The following is a 22706-nucleotide window of genomic DNA, read 5'->3' on the forward strand; positions in this document are numbered from 1 at the left end:
AGGGATCACTGTATCCACCCTACAAATGTARGGGACTTTAGTAAGCAGGTGAAGATTAATAACAGTGTGATGAGCAAAGCCAAAAATTTCCAATCCAATATTTTATTCATCTGCAATTCAGAACTGCAGATATGCTTTTTTTCCCTTTTTCTTTAGGTAAAGTGAGTGGAGCATTTGGCAGACAAGCAGGCATAACACAAGGAAAAAAGCAAACCTTGAGACCATGATGCAAGGCTGTGTACTTCATACAGAAGGTTAAATGACAGGCTTTGAATTTAATATTCTAATACTAATGTCTAATACTAATACCTATCTCAAATTAACACCACTATTRAACTATGCAAGACTAAACTCCAGGTCTTCAGCCAGTAAAGGCCTGTATTTTCTGGCTGYCAATCACTAAAAATTAGAGCATGCTTTAGGTGATGAAAAAAAATACATGAGAAGTTAACTATGTTAAGAGGCTGTTGAAACCACATCAACCACATCACTTCTACTCTTTTAAAAAATAAAAAGTCTCACAAAGCTGAAGTGAGACAGTCATTTTGGTTTACATGAAAATAGTTTTTAAGGCTTAACAATGTATATGGTATAAAAAGTTAGTGAAACATTTCCTATGTTATGACTAAGGAATAATCTATATTTCCCATTTTTGTAATACGTATCTGCATGGGTGCACAGAATAACATCCTGCTGTCTCACAATACCATTGTAACATTCCTACTGAAAAACAAGATTGTTGACTACARTGAGAAGTTACAAATGAATAYTAAATCCTTTTTAATTTAAGAGAGCAACTAGCACCAAGAGCCTTGAACATTTCTTACCTAACCCTACTACTGCAGAAAACAGCTGTATGATGAAAAGAGTAAGAATCAAAAGCTGGAATGAAGAGTGCATACCACTAAACTAATATGTAATGTATATGCTCACAGGAAAGACCCGAACATTAGCTTGTTAACATTTAGAAAGAACTCTTCCAAGATTTTTATAGTTTGACATGTTTATTTTAGTTGGATGACCAGACTCAATGARTAAGCTGAAATAGTATTCCTCAGCCTCACAATTGCCTCCCTGTGGACTTCTACAACCAAATGTTTAAAAATATCAGAAATATGTGGGTATTTTCGTGAAGTAGTTCAATAGTTACTTCTTGTTCCATGCTTCCCTCTCTTGTCTTTCACGGATTACTTCTTTTAGGTATGGTTCAAGATAATGGTGATCCTGAAAAAGAACAGARTATGTTTAAACTTACAGGGAGGTCCAAAAGCATCTCAAGTCATTCCTACAGACTATTTCTTTCTCATTCCTCCCCAGGTTTGACTAAACACCAACCTAACAAGAAAAAAAAAGAAAAAAGGAAATCCAGCCTTACTTACCCTCAAAAGGTAAACTTTGCATCTGCCAAGTTGACAATGACAAGTAACCTACTTGTCTACCACAGCAACCATTAATTCCTAATGCCTCACCTACATTAACAGGCAAAGGAATGCTTCCAGCTATGCCTTTAGAAAGTGTTTTTTTTTGACAGATAACCAAATGTACAAGATCCACTTTAATTAGTTCGAAGTCCAACCATAGTAATGTACAATATTCACTTGAAGTAGTTCAAAGTCCAGCAATAATACTCCAGATAACTTCTTTTTGRGCTTAACTTCTAAATGGTACTGTAAACTTGTATTTTATGGAACATCCTGACCACGTTCAACACTTACAAACCAAACCGCTGCTTGAGGAAATACTCAACCAGTTATTCAATGCAGCAGTTACCTAAATATGACCTATGAGACCACAAGAAACAGCCACTACTTATTCAGAGATGAATTAATACCTTTATACTCTCCTATAGCCAAAAGTTTAACAACAAAATTCATCTCTGCCTGGCGATCTGGAGAAAACTGAGACGGACAATGACGCAAAGCATGTATATCAATTCACTACCAAAAAATAAAATTTAGTTACATCTGACAAGGAAACTGTAGTTTATCTTTCAAATTACAAGATGAGACTTATTTTCACGTAGGATTTCCCTTCAAATTATTCTTCCTTGGCATCTTCATGAACAAAAGCTTTGGCTCGAGATTTTCTGTAACATTAAGAAAYTAATCAGAAAAGCAGGAGTCCTTTTGTAAGAATTTCAAAGCTATTTACACTGCATTTCTTTATCTGATRGCTCAGAGGCAATATTTAGTCTGAATACAATGTGCTGTGATTCTGAGCTGCAGCTTAAGCTTCTGTCATGTTGAGAAAAATCTAGTAATTCCTATTCAAAACCAGATTTTTAAACGGCAATCAAAGTGTTTTCCAGAGATATTCCAGGAGATACTGATTTACTCATGTAAATGATACTCATTTACTCAGTATAAAGAACATGTGAGCATGTGTCTCTTCAGAGAATGCTATGACTGGTGGTTTGGGGATTTTCAGAGCCATTTWAGACCTGCACCTTGGAAACGTTCTGTACACGTACCTCTTCATACTTCACCCACTGGTCTTTTGGAAGGATCTGATGTTTCGCACTTAAGTCTAGCGCTCGCTTTATGCGAAATACTCTTTCATTGTAAATATGTTCTGGAAGTCTCTTCAATGCTTCTTTTACATCATCATCTTCATGCAATGTATCATCTCGCATTAACCCTGTACCAAGAAGAATTTACAGTATCACTGAATAAATGCCCTTCAGTAAGATTTAGGATTGACACAAGTACCATGGGCGAAACACTTCCAATGCAAAATCATAATAAAAACGAAACCAATCCAGGAGAGCTTTTAAGTGCTCACAGAGAACCTGCAATCCCAAACACTAACTTTCACATACTCTATTTACTTTTATGCCTTTTCTTAAAGAGGAATAAGGGAAATGGGTATTTCATTCAATGTGTTTTGMGAGAGTATACATATATACAGAACAAAATCTTTTCTCTAAGGGGTGGACTTCTGTGTATTTAACTTTACATATATTTAAGATGACAGTCTAGGTAAAGGGTTTAAGAGCCATGAATCCATTAGAGTTGGTCAGCTACAGACGAGACTCCTTCACTACCGAAGAATTAATCTATAAAATCCGCTATCCATAATGACCGGATATTCGATGATTATATGAAGCTATGCAAACCCGAAGCTCTGTGTTGGTGTGTGAGTTCCAAATCAGAAGGTGAATCAGAGAGAGAAGCACCCAGTCTTCTCAAAACCAAGAACACTCCCACACCTTCTGTGGAACAAAGGACTCTTGAAACTCAACCAACCTTTCTGTAAGGTTCAGTATTAACAAAATAGGACAAAATATTACTTCAGTAGCATTCCAAGACGATGCAGATTACTGCAGCATACTGACTTGCGGTCAAAGGTTTTCATCTCATGTGAGTGATCTGGCAGTAGTCTCTCAATAAAACCAAAATTTCTTTTGAGTCACATATTCTTAAATTTAGCTTTGTAATTTGTTTCAAAGGCACAGAGAACACTGCTACTAGTTTAACCACTATATTAGATTTGGTGCTTCTCTAATTTTTTAATTGCATTTCCAGAAAAGCAGCAGAAGTAAGAATTTCAGCAGACAGGCATCAAAAGAGAAATTAWGCACTGCATGTCTGGAAGAAGGATCTAAGCTTACTTCTTTACAGTGTTCTTGTAATTTTTTTCTAACTTCCCCAGTGCAGGTATATTAACTACCTTTAAAAGATTTGGTTATATTGTGGTGAGCAATAAATTGCAGTATGTGAATATTCAGATTCTTGTCATCCAAGAAGTGTTCTGACATCTAAATGGTTGAAACAAGCTCTGAATAAACTGAAGACAATACCATTATGGCAACCTCTTCTCCTTAAGGAAGCCCTGTTTTGACAGGGTTATTCCAYCACTGCGCAGGCCAGAGGGACGCCAGCTGAAGTTATGGTGACACAAAGGGCACAACTAATTAAAATGTTTTTTGTACTTTGGATACTTTGCATATGTACTGCAGATAGACTGACTACTATCAGTGGGAACCTGTCCAGCTTCAAGAGCAGACTTTGGGTTAGAAGGCACTGGCCTGTGTAAATGACTCAGTGGGGAAATGTAAATAACTGAGCTTTCAGGACTGCTTTGTGARAGTTTTTTCAACTGCCCCAGGCTGACCTTCGCTGTTGTAAGTTAATTCTCTGGAATATGAGCAAATACAGAAATAACAGAAAAGGTACAGATCACAATAATTGAAGCTACTGCCAACCCCACAGAAATAGTAGCTAATTTTGATCAAAAAGACTTATACCAAATTGCATGTACATATACTAGTTATGAACCATAACTAGTTCAAGAATTGCTCCATTTGCAGTTTTTGAAACTCAATGAAACACTTACCAAGTTTGTTGAACCCAGCTGCATTGTAATACCACTTGCGAAGCCTGTCTATCATGCGACCACCTCCTGCAACTGAATGTGACCATCATCAGTTGCAGAGCAAGGTAAAATATGACATTCACACATTACTATGGCAGTACACAAATATTTGCTGGCYTCCTATGCCTGCAGTAATGTAACACTGAAGCAACTTTGAATTTGATCACATTGATTTGGCCTCTACCTCTCAGTATCTCAAAACTGACACTGAACAAGTAGGACTGCTCATTACCTACAACAGTTTGACCCATTTCAATAAATTTGAACATTGGGCTGCTTCAAGAGATGGAAAAATGCTGCCAATTCCTCATCAAAGACAGCAACCAAATATTTAGGCTCTGTAACACATGAGCCAAACTCATAGTGTCTACGTAAAGCAAAACCATCAGGCTTTTCAAACAATTTATCTAAACTCCCCAGCTTTCGCTATGGGTTAATGTGATTTCAAGGCCAGCATATTATTGTACTGTTAACCTTCTGCCCTCCTCTCCAGATATTTAAATGCTATTCCTTTTTCAAGGAGCTGCCAAAGTCAACCACGAAATCAACACAAAAATCTCAAAAAAAAACCCAACCAACCAAAAAAAACCCAAAAAAACCCACCAAAAACCCCCCCAAAACAACAAAAATAAAAGCCCAACCAAACTAATAAAAGAAATCCCTCCACACCACATATAGCACGCTCATCTTTCCTTAAATGTGGTTTGGGATGGCAGAGGTGCTTTTACACATAATGAAGTACCTCAACAAGCGGTCTAGAAGCCTACGAACAGCACAACACAGGCAATGCAGCACAGGCAAACTATTTTATATGACTTTTAAACCGTTTGTCTTACGAAGTCACCCCAAAAAAACCCCAGTGCTCTGTTTGATGCCGGTACGTCACTAGAGCACTGCCTCAGCAGGTTACTTAATCTTCTATCCTTTATGTCCTGACAAGGAATAACCTTAGACCAACTGTGCGCGGAGTCGATATCCGCACAGGACAGCGATCCCCGAGGTCCCTCATGAGCAGTCCACGGGTTCCTCTAGTGCTCCCGAGCACTCTCTGCGCCCAGAAAACTCCCGCTGCACGGGAGGGCCGGCGAGGAGAATCGCCCGGCGACWACGGCAGCGCCACTAGCTGTCCCCGTCAAGGGCACACGGTGCACACCGTCTCTCCGGCCCACCTCTCCCCGTTCGGCGCGGGCCGTGGCGTGCCCAGCGCTGCGGGCGGCTCGGTGAGGGTATGGGTGAGGGTACGGGTATGGGTAGGGGCCCGGCCCCCTGCGCGCCCCCAGGCCCCGCYGCCTCACCAGATGCCCTCGCCGCCATCTTGACCTCGGCGCAGCGCGGCCTCCTGGGTAACGGCGGGGCGGGGCGGGGCGGGGCCGCCAATGCGGTGCCGGCGCATGCGCCCTGGGGGGCGGGGGAGCGGGTATAGGCGGCTATATTATTAAATAATAATAATAAAAAAATTTAGTTTTGTGAAGCACAGCAAGCRAAGCACCAACCGGTCACGGCAAGAAGCAGAAATCTATGTGTGCTCAGGTATTGCAGCCGCCAGGTGAGCGGCTGGGTCCCGATGCTCAGAGCGCTGCCTTTCCCCAGCCRTTCCTTCAGGWACGGACCACTGAAAGAAACAAAATGCGGTGCTGGACGTAGCCCAGAAATGTGAAGCAGGCAAGCAGGCAAGGCCGTCGGCAATTTCAACCCTGACCCCTCCAGWAAGGTTGGGAATTCTAGGCCAAACATTTCTTGTAAAGATTTGTTTTGTTTGTTGTTTTTTTTTTTAATCCTAAAACCATAACTGGCATTTGGCATGATCCTCGAACAGTTCTTCTATCTTCTTTTCCCTTCTTTTAGCACACCCCTTAAATGTTTAGCTTCCATTCTTCATCRTGTTTCTGGGAAGCTATTTTGGCAGAACCTTATACCTTTAACATTTAAAAAAAACTGGTTTAGCTCTGGCAGCAATCATTTTTACATTAAAAAATACTAAAGSAATTTAATACTCAAAGTTTGAGACATTCAAAACATACACACTCTAAAATAACTTCTATTACATGGTTTATCATATGGTAATACATAATAATAAGGCTAGTGGAGCAAATCTGCAAAAATTAATTCAAACTTTATAAACCCACATACTTTGTATTAACATTTTTGCTATAAATTTTATTTTTACAAGATTGTTTGAAGATTACAGTTTGTTATTAGCATTTAATACAGTCAAAAATCCAAGTAAGAATATTGRTCTTGGATACTTTTATTTAACAGGAAGAAATGGGTGAAAGTGCTTAGCCATCACATTTCAACCACCATGAAATGTGTTATAGCTCTCCACTAAGAACAGTCTGTTTACCAGAAGAGTTCAAACTATCGTCCCAGGCCAATAAGAAACAGGAGAAAAAAGATGAGAGAGCATCTCAGATATATATTGCAGACAATGAATGTGGTTTTTCAATTTCAAGCACTTCTTTTTCAAATTTTTAATTTGGTTAAGAATTTATCCAAAGTCATAATCCAGAGATTACTACTACTATGCTCATTCTTTAAATGTCGCTTTAACCTTACTTTATTTCCCACATATTGGTATAATTGAATCTTTTGAATTTTATTCTGCTGTGTGCATAAAAATGGCTAATTTTAGCGTCAACAATGAGGTTTTAAAACATCAGGGCTTTTTTTTATTAAATAAGGTTAAATCCAAATTAAAACATCTGGATTTCAGTTTCCTGAGAAGTTTTTAATCAAGGAATGGAAACTTCTAAACAATATCAGGCAGTTTGCATGTGGATTTAGGGAGCTCCTTCATTTTTTCCAAATACACTGTGAAGCAATTGATAATTCCATATTAACATGCTTTGTTTAATGATTAGGTATTTTTCCTATTCCCATGATACCCAATGACAGCATTTACTTTAGCTTTTACAACTGAACAACTTTATCTCCTTAATATATCCTACAGCCTCTTTTCATAGGGTTACCTGTATAGTTAAGCCACACGTATCTCATTGATATGGGGGGCAGAACTGAACAAAGGGAAGAGAAAAGTAACTAAAATGATGTCTTCCTAGAATTTGGGGATGCTAAGAGTTCTATTTTCTTTCTACAATTTGCCTAAATTCAGTTTGCTGGGGTTGTTTGGTTTTTTTTGACCAGCTTTTGGGATACTAATTTCAGCAGCCAGCTTCACAAGGAAACACCTTTGTAGCCTACTGAAAGAATACCTTTCTGTAGGAGGAGCTTCACATAGATAATGGTGTGATTCTCTCTACCATACAAGGAAAATAATAACATTAGTACCTCAAGCAGGTAAACACAACTCTACTTCACACTACTACACTATCTTGCTATTTTAACTTTTTGGGAAGAGACTGAAAGGAGAAGGCAACATAGGGCAAGACAGGGAATAAGTCACTAGCCAGTTTTCCTGCCTCCCAAAACTCTGCCATTATAAAAAAAAAAAAAAAATTCCATTTGAATTTATCTCTCTGCTTGTGTGCTGCATCATCCACTTTAAATTAAGTTAGTGATTAATTACAAGGCTTGCATTATTAGCAATCAAAATATTCACTCAAACCTTCTGAATATATTTTTAAGTTATTACAAATATTACCGTGAGGTTTGAAATCCAACACATTTTATAAACAATGACTTCTTAGACCAGTAATTTAAAAAGTTAAGAGACCATAAAGGGGAATAGTTTTATAAAGTATGTTTATTTCCTAACTTTACTCCATGATTTTTTTTACATGTGTTATAAATTAAAGTGTTTTTAAGAAATTTTCAAAGTCCTGCATAGAAGCTTTAGCAATCTCTGTACAAAACACCTCATCAGGCAAGGATACCAGCTGATCCAGAGAGACGTAACTGGGTTGTGCTGGGTCATACTGGGCTCTTCCCAAGAATGCAAGAAACATATGCCTCTCTCTGATTCGTAACAGCTTTGAGTTGAAAACCTAAGAAAGAAAAAAGGGAAGAATTTTTTAGGTTGTCTAAATTTCCGACTGAGGCATCAAAAATAAGAGCCTTTTTTAGACAAACTGAAGATCTAGGCAGAAAAATAATATGCTTATTTGCCTTTAATTTATGTCAAAGACCAGGTAGCTTACATTTATATATATATTATCTAAACTCTAAAATACTTCAAAACAATATGCTGACGTACATATCAGAAAACAGGCAGTGATACAAAAAACCTAGGGTGCTTGAGAGTTGTTTCAGTATAACAACTATGTTACTTTTGCATAATCACAGCCAAGAAAGTGGAGAGAGATATTCAGAAATAGGGAGCCTTTTCCCTGTAGCATCAGACACATTCAAATGAGCGTTGTTACAAGGAAGCAATTAAGAAGTGACCACATGGCATAATGCAAACAAACAAATGGCACAATGGCAAGGGCAAAGGTGAGTGGGTGTGACTCCTGTCTTCTGCTGCACAGCAATGCTTAACTTTGAAGATACCTGCCACAAAAAAAAAAAAATCTAGACAGTCAAAGGTGAGAACAGTGACAGAGGAAACACGGAAGAAATCAGCAGAACATCTAAAAAGAGACGAAGTGGGGAAGACAAGATGCACAGTTAAGTCTTAAAAGCGAAATTCTAACTTCATTTCTAAGCAGTACAACTGAATAGAGAGAGATGCTATGGAGGAGATAATGATGAAAATGTGATTGCTACAGCAAGCAGAGATTTTACTAAAACAGAGACTACACTGATTTTACTAAAAAAGAGACTACACTAAAAGAAGAATTCCATGAGGAAGCAAACTAACTTGAACAAGGAGGGAAAAACAGAAGTACTGTTCCTCCTCTGCCTTCCTTGAATTTTAAGAGGCAGTCAGAAGACAGGAGGAAAAAACCACTTAACCACCATTTATGGAGTCAGCTCACGAAAAGAATGGTTACAAGAGCAGCTGCAACAACAGAGAGAATTTGACCCAAAAAAAAAAAAAATCCTGTATACTTCCTATTGTCAACATTACTGTCATTCAAGATAGAAGCAAGCACAGATGGAGACAAATACACATTTGTGAAGGCACAAGTTTAAGGCCCAACCAAACACAGACTGATGTGCACTACCTGAATCCTGGAACTCATAGTTTTTGAGGGTGAAAGGGAAGAACAAGAAGAGAGGGAGTGACTGTGCCAAGAACAAGGAACAGAAGAAAATCTCCTTTTACTCTTCCCAACAAAATGAAGAAAAATAATGAGGTGAACCACCACAAAGCCAATAATAAGACAACTGAGAAGGAAGTGAGCAAAACTTGGTCACTTAGAGATCAAGGAGAGTAAAGTGACATAGATAACTAAGACGCTTGCTGTAATGCTCAAATAAAGTTATATTAAATAGCAAGATAATCAAAATCCTGGAGTAGTTTTATTCCCCCATATAAACTTTGGCTTTCTAGCCACTTAGATTCTCTACTAGACTTGATTTAGCAAGAAAATTACTGCTGTTCAGGAGCTATAATTTATGCTTTCAGTTTTACCTTGTAAGAAGACAGTGAATCTGCATGTCAGCATTGAATGAAGTGACTAACACTTTCAGCTTTTAATTGGTGAGGAAATAACAGTAACGAGGAGGTAGGAAAAAAACCCAAAATAGTAATCAAGAAATTAATCTATATTCAATCCTGAGGTGTTATAGCAATTGCTGCAGCAATACGAAGACCAAAAAATCTCTAAAGCTTATTTTTTAAGTAGACAAACCTGAAAAATATTTATACATACATATATATATGTATATAAAATGTTATCTAATGAACAGATCTTCTGCTTATCTGTCTTTTGTGTCTCTTAGGTAAGATTTCAGGACAAGCAAACCCCTAGACAGGCAGTAATCTTTCTTTCAGTAATGAATACGGAAGAGAAGAGCATGACTACCTCTGTTGAAAACATAAAAATTCACAWGAGTGGGGGTAGTGATATCACATGGGCTAAGGGGTTTTAAAAAASTAATACTTCCACATTGAAATCCTCAATCGTTTCTGGATTGCTAATAAAAAAGTTTTCCCAATTAGAGTAAAAGCTGCAGGCTAGTTGAAGAATTCACATATATCCTGCACTCAGCAAGGTTCCACCCTCAGCACATTAGTGAAGTGGCTGTGACATGAGCACCTACAATTTATTCCCAGATTAACAGCTCACCTGAGGAAAGCGAGTAAGCATGTGGTGGGGAATGCCCATTATGTTGTGTAAGTAGTCAAATGTCTGTTTGAGTCTCTTTTTACTTGCAGTTAAAATTTTGGGAGTTTTACACACTATCTGTTGAATTTCATTGCGTTGAAAACCAAGTTCAATTTGACAAACCTGCAAAAGAGAACAATTTTATCTTCACAACGCAGCTACAACAAACTTAGCTTATTTTAATGTGCCACTGAAACAAACTAATGCTAAATTCTTCTTCCCTTAGTCACACAGCAACAAGAATGCAAACCACTATATCTGCCACTCCAGTTCTTCTCAAGTCAAACAATGCAAATTATTTATCATTCTGAATTAAAGTGTAATTTGTTTGTAGAATAACCCCAAAATAAAGATGATTTCTGTGAATGTTATGTATTTTTCAGCTTGTCTGAGATATGAATAAAAAACCCGAGTCTCCATGTGTATGGCAGTTACAAGCATAAAAATTCTCCCATAAGAGTCCTTTATAATTTTCAATACCAAACCTTAAAGAGACTTTCTTCTTGTGGAGCTGTTGAGCTCTCTAAAACACAGCAATCAAATAACTAGCACCTATTATTGCTAGTGTGTTACCACTTTTTCTAATGTATCTAAGTTACATTTTTTATAACAGGGAGTATAATTTCTATGGTCTTCAATTTAAGACTGCTGAACCTGAAAGAGATGTATAGAATATGTGGTATATTCAATTTATTCTACAATTCATTAATGTCTAAAATAATATTTCTTTTTCAGAGACTGTCTTGACTTCAATTATGATTTCCCAAAAGGAAAACACAACACATTTTTTCAATAAAACCATAAGCACTCCTCCCAAAGTGCAGAATGGCAAGCAATTCATTGAGTTGTTGAGAAAGAATTCAGCATACAAGAGTGTCTGTTAACTCAGTCATTTTTTCTATCCTCCAGTGACACTTAGAAGCAGCTTGTTTTCAGTAATGAAGAGGGTGTGCTTGCCAGTCAACATAACCAGACTTTCATATCAAACCAAGGTACTTCAATTAGCAAAAGGTGGTGGTTTTGTTTGTACAATTTGATGTGCCAGGATTGCAGTTCTTTTCCAGAACTGCTTGTCAAATATAAAGGGCAGGGCTTAGAATCTGGGTTTTGAATTTACCTTAGGACTTACAGATCCTTACAGGGAATTGTTTCTAGAGGCAATTACAAAGAAAAACATCAGGTCTTTCAGGAAAAGGAAGAAAAAATCTCCTGATTTTTCCTTTTCTGTTTAACAAATATTTGTGTACCACACAAAAATACCAATCAACTAATACAGTATTCAAGTATGAAATGAAGTGTTTGCACATTAGTGGTATCTTCCATGGACCTGAGTTGGCAGGGGTAACTTCCTGCATCAAGATACACAACCTGAGTTAAGACCCCATGTTAAATCACTACAGATATAAAGCTGGGCCTCCTGTAGAGGTAACTGTGGCAAGAATCTTGAGCCTTTTATCTTTTATTCTGTGAYGTGGAACAGCTCCCTCTTGACACAATCAGYGAGTGTAAGTTGCTTTGACTGCACTCAGTTTGACAGCAAACATTTAAAAATCTGTAATTTKCTAGGCCACATATGCTAATATCCTTACTGTGGGACCCTCAGCAATACTGAACAAAGTATGCATTATTCCTACAATGGTCAGTGGTAATGTAAGTTTTCATGTTTTACCCCATCAGTGACTCTCTAATCATCTTTGATGAAACCCTCAGAGGATGGAATGAGCCATCCCTCAGCTCATTTAGTCCATGACTGGTATCTTATAATAGTCAGTATAAGTTACTGTACTTGTTTCTAAATAACAGTCCATCAAAATGGSGAAGCTGCTGATCACTTCTGAACTGTTGGCACATAATTTCACTTTTCCAGTACTGTCCTCCCACCACCAGTTTAGGACATACAGGTCTGAACAGACTGAGTCCAACCTCCTCAAATTTTTGAGCTTTTAAGAATTAGTAGATTCCAAAAGTGAGGACCTAAAAATCCCTCCTCTCTCTCCCTCTCACACATTGCAAAAATAGATGTGCTAGCTGTCTATTTCTTGGTAGATAAAGAAGACAGTCACATAGAGCTGAAGATCTTAAAAACACATTCATTATAAAATAGCCCGTGCAAACAATGGGCGTTAAAAAGAAAGTACTATTAATTAGAACAGTGTGCTACTTTCCAGTCTCCTCCCTTACCACACACACATTTCAGATTGCAAGATTTCTWGCCTTTAATAGCTTCAGAGCAGTGAATCTGTCTGAAAATTATACATTTTGATTCATGGTCATTTGTTATAGGATAATGGAATTTCACAAATTGTTATACTACCTCATGCTGTTTGGCCTCGATGGCATTACAGCAGAATAATTAAACCAATACACAGTTACATTTTCAAAAGGGAAAGGATTCCCCATGGGTTTGAAGTTATTTACCCAACACTTGTTAATAACGACCATCTGCTATCAGACAATAGGTGTCAAATACACATTTTGGCAGACTAGTCACCTGCCAGGAGAAAAATAATCAACTGCACATTTCTTGCTCCTAGATATTTACAGACAATCCAAGTTAGCAAAAAAACATAATAATTAAGGGGGGAAAAAAAGAGTATTTTTCTACTCATAAAAAAATGTGTAACAATTTGTGTCATCATATAGCAACTTTTGGCAGGAAGGCACTACATCAGAGTAGAAGACAAAATAAGATAATGCTCCATGTGTTGGGTAAGCTTGCATGCTACAGAGGAAAGTAAGTTATTTAACAAAACCRTCAGTTATTTTATATCATCACAAAAATTATTTCATTAAATTCTTTCTGTGCACGATCCCCTCCAGGCATTTTATCTTCTGATAATTCTTAAACTATATGGATACACAATACACTTTTAATATCTATTCATAAGCTCACCTGAAGAWTTTCTTTTACAGGCTCTAATTTCCCAGTCAATAGCCTTGGAAGACGAATTACCAGATCCTTTGTCTGCAGAGAAAACACACAAAAGAAAGAGTATTACTGAAAGCTTGTTTGTAAATTTATCTGTGAAAGAAAAATCCCATATAGACTTTTTTTTTTGGGTTGGAAGTGGGATGTATTGATTTTATCTCTACAACAAAGATGAATCTGCATGAAGCAGCAGTATATTAAGATGCAAAATGTTACTGAAATATATTCTTTTGGGAAAAAAGAATTGTAAACAAGGCAGGAAGAAGTAGTAAAAGCATGTATCAAAAGGAGAAAGTATGGTCAARTCCCCAATTTTTCTTAGCCCTCAAGTTGTTTCTTCCCATCTTTTAAAAAAAGTAAACACACTACCAGATAGGAGCTATAAAAGGATATCTCAGTGGCAGTGGAGCTAATTCAGGATCTGGTTAGACCATAGTACAAGGGCAATACAAGAAATTACTCCACATTCCCTAAGGCACCTGACTACTTGTAATCYACTCTGAGTACAACACAGTGACTAAACCCTTTCCCAAGGCGATCTCTTACCTCAAACATAGAAAGGCCAGCAACAGGCACTGTAACAGCTATGACTGCTCAGCTAATAGATTCCACTTGGAATCTGACATTCATTGCAATCCCCACCTACTGCAGGACACAACTTACGCTGGCCACTTACTCCAGGGAAGTCCAGCTTCTACCTCCCCTGAAGATCCCAAAGCAGGGTGCTGAATACCCATTAAGCACGTAATGTGGTACCTACTCATGAAGCAAACCAGAGGTCACACTTGGTGAGCTGAGCATATGATTTAGCATTTATCTTGATATGATATTCACAGATTAGATGACCTTTGAAATTATGAGTTAAGTATGTTACAGTATCTTGAAGAGATGAAGAGAACTAAATAATTTTCCAGGARTTAAAAAAGCTGCTTGTTGTTTCAGTAATTAATCCAGTCTTCTGATCCACCTCAAATTATAAAACTGGACATACACATGCTTGTTTGACTATAACCTGTAAGASGTCATCTTCAGAAACTGTATTTCAGGTCCTCTGAATGTCAGGTGCCCATAACACTTCCATGGACAGTTAAAACCACATTAACCCCCTGTAACCCTCTAATGACATTACTGATGATAACACAATGTTTGTTGGTAACCTCGAAACATYTGAAGTATTCATACTGCAAGACCTTACAACTGTCACTAACAAAATACCTACAGACTTCAATCTTTACCTTTTTTACACTGAGACCAAGTTCATTTTTGAAGAAACCCAGTCTGTTATCCAGTCTTTCCACTGAAAACAACAGCAAATATGGAGCCCTTGAGACCATCTGAGCAATTTCTGACTTACCAAATTTTTTTGATTTTAGGTAAGCCACTCTAGAAAGAGAACAAAAACAAAATAAAATCCAGTGATGAAAATTTTATTGCCTCCATTTATTGAGTACTTGCTTAAATTCCTCAGTGATATCTTATAAATGGACAGATGTTCTAGCATTAACATGCAACCCTGCCAAAAATAATTAGGGTGAAATCTGCAGTTATCGTAAAAGCAAAATACCCTCCCTTCCAATTAATTAGAAGTAAAATAAACCTCAGAACAGAATGTCAATACTGAAGACAGATTTTAATTCCTTCCAGCTGTACTTAAGCAGATAACTACGCTAACCTACATTTAACTACCAGCCTGTCTCCTAGATTGCAAACACATTAATAGATCATCATAGGGTATGGACAAGAACATATATACAGGCTTTTGCTATTTTAATGAATTCCATTTCTACTGCTGAAAGAACAGAGTGCTAGATCTCATACATCCCTGTTGATGTATGGAGTAGAAATATCATACCATGATGCTATGTGTAGAGATATTGTTGAAAAAGACATTTCTATATCAGCTGAAGTTATGTTTGCCACAATAGGTTCCTTCTTTTAGTCACTGGCCTAACGAGTAAGTAACAAACATCTGGTCATCAGAAAGCAAAAGAAGTTGACAAAATTGCTGTGTGTTTTGATGTTTAACAGAGCTTGCTTGCTTGCTTTCTTTCAAAGTCAAAAGTTTTTCCAAATTTTGTTGAATTCAGTGAAAGTGAAATCCTAATTCGAGTACTGCTTGCAGTAGATGATTAGCACAGCTCCCAGAAAAAAAGGAATGAAGAGAGGAAATAGAGCACACAAAGTAAAGAGACATGATTAATCCATGTATTACCATGTGCTAAATAACTAAACTACAATTTGGAGAGGTTTCCTCTGKTTGTAGATGAGAGTTATTGCAATATGAGAAGTAGCTGCAGTCAGATCAACTTAGAGCACACAAGAATTGGTTTTATCTGGTACTAATTAAGATACTAAATGGATTGCAGAAATTTTTGCAGAAGCAGATATTCAGCAAAAAACRGGCTCTCTGTTAAACCATGTGTCATGGAGCAAAAAAAAACTATTGCCTTCCAGTCACAACTTCCCTCTTTCTGCTCCAGACAGAAGATACAAGAACAAGCTCTAGAGAACCAATTCCTGAGTGAGCCAGTAGCCCAACAGAGAAGGTAGCAGCCGAGGCTCCGGACAACAACAATGGAACTGGCACAGCTTCCAAGCATCCCAGAAACAGCTAAATAAGCAGATTAAAATTACAATATTTCATCTGTCCTGACTCCACTTGTTTTCTGTTAACAAATCATTAAGATCCACACCTGAAGCATTCCTTCCTGGAAAGGCAGAAAATAACAATCTTGCCATCCCTATTTTAAGAACTTGACTCTACAAACTAAGGTATTAAAAGAACACAACTATCCAACCTGGCCAAAATCTGAGATACATATGTGAGTGCTGGCACCAAGGTTAGCCCCCATTCTACTACAGGGGTCAGCAGTGCTATGTAGCATGTTAACAGTTTTAAGTCATCATTAACACCAGCATAAAACAAAGCATCTGGTGCAGCTGCAGTACAGACACTGATTTGCAACTGTCAAAATTGTTAGGAATTATGGAATGTTTTGACTTTTACAGTGTTTATTTGAAGTCAAATGCCAAACCTATTGAAATTTGTGTTTTGTTTCCTGGCAACATGGAATCCATAGCAATAAAACATTCCAGAGTGATGTAACCAATACCATGTCCATCTGCACCGAACTGTTTATGCAAAGGTAATACTCAGCTTTCAGAAGACAGCTATTTGAGACATACTCCCTTCTAGCCTTTACAGCACACTTTAAAGCTTGCAGGAAAGCATTCACCAGTGTCAAACTTACTGAAGAATCATACTGCAGAAAATTAAGAAGAAATCGCACTGCTCTGTTTCCACCCAGTGCCACAGGACTGTCACTGAAAATAAAATCTGAGTTCATGGAAGAGCTAGGATATTTATCACAAAAAAAAAAAAAAAACCAAAACAAAAAACAACCCTCTCTTCACAAGAACACTAGCAACTCTGATATCTAGACTCAGAATTATAGCTGGATAATTACACAGGGTCTTTATGGATATTTTTTCTGAAAGGCCACTTACTGAACAGGAGGTTAGAAGAACAGAAAGGAAAGAAGCCAGATCTATGTTATACAAGAGTCTACTCATGTGCCTGTTTCTAAAAGTACTTTCAGATTTCTGTCTTAGACAGAAATGCTACTACAGGCAAAAGCCAGGGTGACAGACTTTCTTCTCTGGAATTTTTGAATACTGGRAAATTTTGAGTTAATTAAAAAATGCATGTACATACACACGCAAGTTGTTCTGAAAAAACTATTGAATTAGGAGTAATATTACAAATAAAAGTCCATTTTAAGGACTAAGGAACAGTTTAGGGCCATACAAGTGTGAATGAACACACACATACACACACACACACACACACAAAATAGTTCATTGCAGTGTTGTGTTGAGTTTCAGCTGGACAAAGGGAAAAAAGATMACCAAAACCTCCTGTGCTATTAATGTCAACACAGAAGAGATCTGGTCTGTTTCTTGTACTGCAGAATTCTTGAGGTTTCAAATTGTGACTAAGAGTTTAATATTGTTCTACAAATTCATGTAAAGTYCCAGGGATTTAATTTTGGAATGAAAGCTGACACAAGTAAAGCAAGCAGCCCAAGAAGGCAAGCTGCTTCCTCTGTGGCAGAGAGACAGGGATGGGCAGTAAAATTTGTTAACAGTTTTCAGGTGGATCAAGCTCCTGATTTATGATACCACCACGTTAATGCCAACAGATGGGAAGGCACAAGAACACGGAGCCAGGGATTGAGTAAGAAAGGAGGCAGCAGGCAACACAAGCTCCTTCAGACAAAATYAGGCCAACTGGGAAACCAGAACTTCAAGCCAAGGGGCTTAACACCCTGCTGCTACTTGAAAGGGTTACCTGGTTTCTAAAGCTTCCAAATCTTCACGAAGGATGTATGGATTTTTGGTCAGGAATGGTCCCAGTTGATGGTCTTCTAGACCCACATCCTTAAGAAATAGAAGTATTTTTTTAATATCTTTCTCAAAATCCAAGGTCAGTAAGAGCTGACCTGCCTTTTGACGTTTCTCCACTTGGGATAAGTCAACTCCTACAAAAAACAAAATTAGAAAGAGTTTTAATTAAATACAGACCCTACTTTCTATAACTGTTTCACAAAAGCGTGTGGSAATTTATAGGACTACTCAGTTTTTTGCACTAACACAGTATACTTTAATTGCTCTACACAGCAAGGTCACAACACCTTGTATATTGTGGAAAAACTCCAGATAAAATAAGCAGTCATTTTAGAAGCTTTTGCTGAGTTTATTTTTTGAAGGAAGACATTTGCAGTGAATCCTGTGTGTGCTACATGTAGAGATCTACTTTTGTTGCACAGAATTATGTGTGCATGAAATTTCCAAATCCATTATGAAAGTGAAGGGGACCATTTTGCAGTGAAGTGCCTTTGTATACTGACTCACACACATTTGTTACCATATGGCAACAGATTTCCCCCTCTCAGTTATTGATTTCTCCAACCTCTTTCTTGTCTTCCTTGCATGTTTGTTTGGGCAACAAGGTGGTCRGCAGCCTTGAACTCAGCTATCTCCATAATCCAAGTGGTTTTTGATGAGAAGGTTTTCTTCAATCCCTTCCCACTTGCCTCTCCAGTTTGCTGTGTCTCCCTTCGAAGATTATGCACAGCAACCATTCTCTTTTCTTCCTTCCAAGGATGCAGAGCTGCAAATTCTTTTGCAGCAAATTAAAGCTCAAAAGAAGGAAGACCAATTAAGTTACACAAAGTGCTCCCCACCTCCTGAAGCTGTGGGAGATGCCTCCTTCTAGCAGCCACAGCACYAAGGGACTAACACCAGCCAGCTTTGCTTCCCACTGGTATGGCACTGTAACACAGTCCCCTCTCTACTTCCATTTACCCTGAATAACATTCTGTTRCTTTTTGCCACTGGTCACTGCTCCCATTTTTGAGTTTACAAGGTAACCAGTAAGTGCAAAGCAAAAATTACAGGATCTCCAAAGCTCCAGTCACAAGCAGAACACACAAGCAAAATCACACATACCTAGGTGGACAAGTTTGGCAAGGGTTTCTGAGTGATCAACATAATCTCGGAGTGTGGAAGACTGAAGGGGGAGAAGTGGTTCTGCAATGATCTGTACAGCWTCTTCCTCAGAAATCTCTTCCAAAGCAGATGAAGGTGGGATGTCATCCCAGTCTAAGAAACAAATATAGAAAACCCAAATGCATTTTGTGAAAGACAGAGCTGCTCCCACCAAATACTATACAGATCTCTTAAAATCCATTTCAAAATACAGGAACACTGTGCACGTAATGAACAGCCAAACTATTATTTGAAAACATAAAAACATAGACTGTACTCACAGTTTGTGTCTCTATTCCATCTCCTGGTCACTGCCCATCAACTTCTACTCATATGGCCAAATCTGAGCACAGTACCCAGCAAGCCTGCCTTCAGTCTGCTGCCTCGACCCCTCCAGACAACAGATCACTTGCTGGAAAAGGATTGTCTTTCATGTCTTCACGAATGCATTCTTGCCAGATCATAGCCAGATAAAAGGCTACTACAAAGATTATTTTTCATCATCTGACAAGCCCTCTGCTTTGTGGCTCTCCTGAATCTGATGCCTGAAATGCAACTGTTTTAACTTTCAATGTATTTCATAGCCAACTCCAATCAAGCTATCATGTCTTGTACATTACAGAAAGGCAGCTGACTGCCACTATCTCTAATAGCAAAAGGACTCATGTCCTACTCACTAAGGTCTCAAAGAGAACATCATTATGCTTGTTTCCTCTTAAGTGCTCCAAGCCACAGTATGCAAGTGTCTTTTAAAATATATTTCTCTAAACAGATCTATTTTTCCACTGACAGGAGCTCACCGCAGCAAGATTAAGATTACTGTTTGCAGGCTGGCTGCTAGCATCCACCTCAATCATCAGTCTGATTACTGATCAGATGCCCTAATGATAAACTCTTCAGGAAAAGAGATTTTCTGTGCCCTGTACCTTTGCATAATGGCTTCCTAGAGACCAGGGTAACATTCTTCCATGTCAAGAAAACAAAGGCACACCAGAACTACTAAGACAGATTCCAAAATAATTAGGATGTTCCTAATGTACTAGGAAGAGTTGCACAGACTAGCTCGATAGCTGTCTTGTCACTTTTTCTCACAGCCTCAGAAACGAAAGCACAGTAAAATCTTTTCAGCAACGTTTACACATTAAACAGGAACTCTCTAGGAATCTATAGGAATATCAAGTGTTTTCTTTCAACTTGATGAGGACCAAACCAAGATATAATAAGGTCCATTCCAGAAGAGTGCATATCTTTTATTGCCACTTTAAGGTCYTTATATTTCCTATTGCAAATCATACTTCAAGTTAACCAAAACCCCCAAAAGTTACCAATTATGTTTATTCTATTATATCGACTGTTAACTGCCCAAAATGCTACACACGCTCTCTCCAGTCAGTCTGCTGGCAGATAAAAATCTGGTATGTGGGTAAACCATATTGCAGGTACAGATACACACAAGCTCACTGACCCATCATTCTAGTGCAGCACTGTTTCAGAACCAGCTGCAGCCACACATCTCTGCTGCAGCCCTGAGACACCCCAAAAAATAAGCTCTGTACAATTCAAGTTGGCTGAGTTCAAAGCAGAATCTGAACTTAGAAGGCTGCTTAGTGATTCAGAGCAGGTTTCCTCAGCACACCCAAAGTATTTTGAAAGGACGGAAATTTTATAACCCTCGTTTAAACATAARAGTAGGAAAAAAGTGAATACATTTCCGCAGGGCAGCAACACCCGGGCAACGTTGCATTTATCTCCTTTCATCTCCCTTCCCCAGAAGACAGTCGGACAAGCATTTCTCAGCAGGGCAGCGCTTAAGGAGGCTTCACACTGCTGCCTCCTGTTGTTCATCCTTGATCACACAAATAGCCGTGCTGTGTGAGCTGCTTCAGGCGTGGAATCTCCCAGCCTCGCTCAAAAAAGAAACAAAACCCACCAAAACTCAAAAAAAACCTTCAAACCAAAACCCTTTAGATTCTATTAGCRCATCTGTGAGGAAAAGACAAACGCTCAGCTGATGCAGATAGGGTTATGAAAAGTCCTTCAAACTGCAGCTCTATATGTACATATCTACCCAAAACATTTTAACTTTATCTCGCTTTAAAGGTATTCTTTGTATGCTACATAAATATATGAATTAACTATTAACTACGGAGCTAAAAAGAAGTGAAAGTCAAGAACTCCAGATACGTATTTTAGAGAAACAGGACAAAAAAGGAGAGCCCAGCTGACATTAAACAACATACTGAAAACGTAATTTAAAGACTCGGGAGAAATGGTACCCCTTAAAGCTTCTTACCTTCRTCCAGTATTTTTGCATTCAGATCAGGTAATATTTCTGCCTTTGCTTGCTCCTGTGGTACTGAAGGCAAGTGACTTKCGGGAGACGAGAAGGATCCATCCTTGGCGCTGTCGGGCGGGGAAGAGCTTCTTAGAGACACACGCCTGTACGCCTGCAGTCTCCACACAACCTCCTTTCCAGCGGGCAGCACAACCAGAGGGGCAAACTCAGGGCAGGCCTGTGCCGTGCTGCCGCGACTCCTCAGCCTCCGAGGAAACGCAACAGCACGGGCCGCGYTCAGCAGGCAACACCAGCGGGAGGGCTGCCGAGCCCACACAGCCATCATCCGCCTCAGCACAGCATCCTACGGGAACAGAAAGGGTGCGGAGTGACAGAGGCGCTGCCTGCCTCGCCGTAGAGCCGGCAGCGTGAATCCCCTGCGCGTTACAGCAATTCCTTACTACAAGGCACCAAGTAGATGCCTTAAGGCTGTAAACGCGTGACAAATGGAGGAGACCGCTCTGAAGGCCATCGCCCGCCGCTCTGTACAACAGCCGTTCTTTTGGGAGCACGGGAGAAGCCCAGCAGGACCTAAACCCTCCCGGGGGGACGGGACCCTCCGCGTAAAGCAGTCACCGCACACACGCCACAGGGTGAACAGACTAAGTTAGGCCGCGCTGGATGGGCCGCGCTGGCCGCCCCTCGCAGGGCTCCCCTGCCAGCGCTCCCCAGGCCGGCAGCCGCTGCGCGCAGCCTGCGGGRAARGGGGCAGCACCTCCGGRCCCAGCACGACCAGAACCCACCACSGCCACCTCACCTGCGGCGCACGGCGCGGTGCGGCCCGGCCCACGTGTGTGCCCCGCTCCCCGGCCCAGCCTGGGCGGCACCATTCTGGAGGAAACGGGGGGAGGAAACAGGCGACAGCCTCCTTCGCTCCGCTAGTTCTAAGGGAGCCGTGTCGTCCCGCCTCCCCCCCTCCCGCTCTCCGTTGCTCCCTCCCTGGTCGCGTGGGCGCGGCAGGGCGAGCTCCGCCCCTCGGCGCGGCGGGCGCGGCGCTGCCCCGCTCGGCTGCGCTCGGCGGGACGCGGCGCGGGCGGGCTGGCGGCCGGCGTTGGTTCGGGCAGCGCCGCTCCGCGGAATCAGAGCTGCGCTGAGACGAGGGGAGAGAGCGGGCGAGATGGCGTCGTGTGTGGGGAGCCGGACTCTGAGCAAGGACGAYGTAAACTACCGCCTGCACTTCCGCATGATCAACGAGCAGCAGGTGGAGGACATCACGCTAGAGTTCTTTTACCGGCCGCACACCATCACCCTCCTCAGCTTCACCATCCTCAGCCTGATGGCCTTCGCCTTCACCAGGTGCGTGGCCGCCGCGAGGAGCTCCTGCTCCGGCCCCGCCCCTGGTGCC

General features: G+C 39.9%; 3 protein-coding genes across 3 annotated transcripts in view; 1 reads left to right on the top strand and 2 right to left on the bottom strand.

Annotated features, from left to right (window-relative positions):
- Positions 1–985: 985 nt before the first annotated feature.
- Positions 986–5752, bottom strand: LOC130573665 (cytochrome b-c1 complex subunit 7). Its single transcript, XM_057366242.1, has 4 exons — positions 5670–5752; positions 4336–4407; positions 2471–2637; positions 986–1224 (listed from the first exon to the last, which is right to left on the bottom strand). Exons 1-4 carry the CDS (start codon positions 5686–5688, stop codon positions 1147–1149), a joined length of 336 nt encoding a protein of 111 aa, XP_057222225.1. The 5' UTR covers positions 5689–5752; the 3' UTR covers positions 986–1146.
- Positions 5753–6326: 574 nt separating this feature from the next.
- On the bottom strand, positions 6327–22190 carry MTERF3 (mitochondrial transcription termination factor 3). Its single transcript, XM_057366243.1, has 8 exons — positions 22119–22190; positions 21320–21665; positions 18988–19140; positions 17828–18017; positions 14712–14859; positions 13441–13512; positions 10509–10670; positions 6327–8318 (listed from the first exon to the last, which is right to left on the bottom strand). The coding sequence occupies exons 2-8, from the start codon at positions 21645–21647 to the stop codon at positions 8124–8126; spliced, it is 1248 nt and encodes a 415-aa protein (XP_057222226.1). The 5' UTR covers positions 21648–21665; positions 22119–22190; the 3' UTR covers positions 6327–8123.
- A 176-nt stretch (positions 22191–22366) lies between these two features.
- The window catches only part of PTDSS1 (phosphatidylserine synthase 1), a 28733-nt gene continuing 28393 nt past the window's right edge, over positions 22367–22706 (top strand). Inside the window, exon 1 of the mRNA XM_057366235.1 lies at positions 22367–22657. Coding sequence (XP_057222218.1) covers positions 22479–22657 — 179 coding nt within the window. The 5' untranslated portion in view covers positions 22367–22478. The remainder of the gene's footprint in view (positions 22658–22706) is intronic.

This window comes from Malurus melanocephalus, unplaced genomic scaffold (assembly GCF_030028575.1).
Source record: "Malurus melanocephalus ecotype Western Australia unplaced genomic scaffold, MMel_1.1 scaffold_62, whole genome shotgun sequence".
NCBI classification, from domain to species: Eukaryota; Metazoa; Chordata; class Aves; order Passeriformes; family Maluridae; genus Malurus; species Malurus melanocephalus.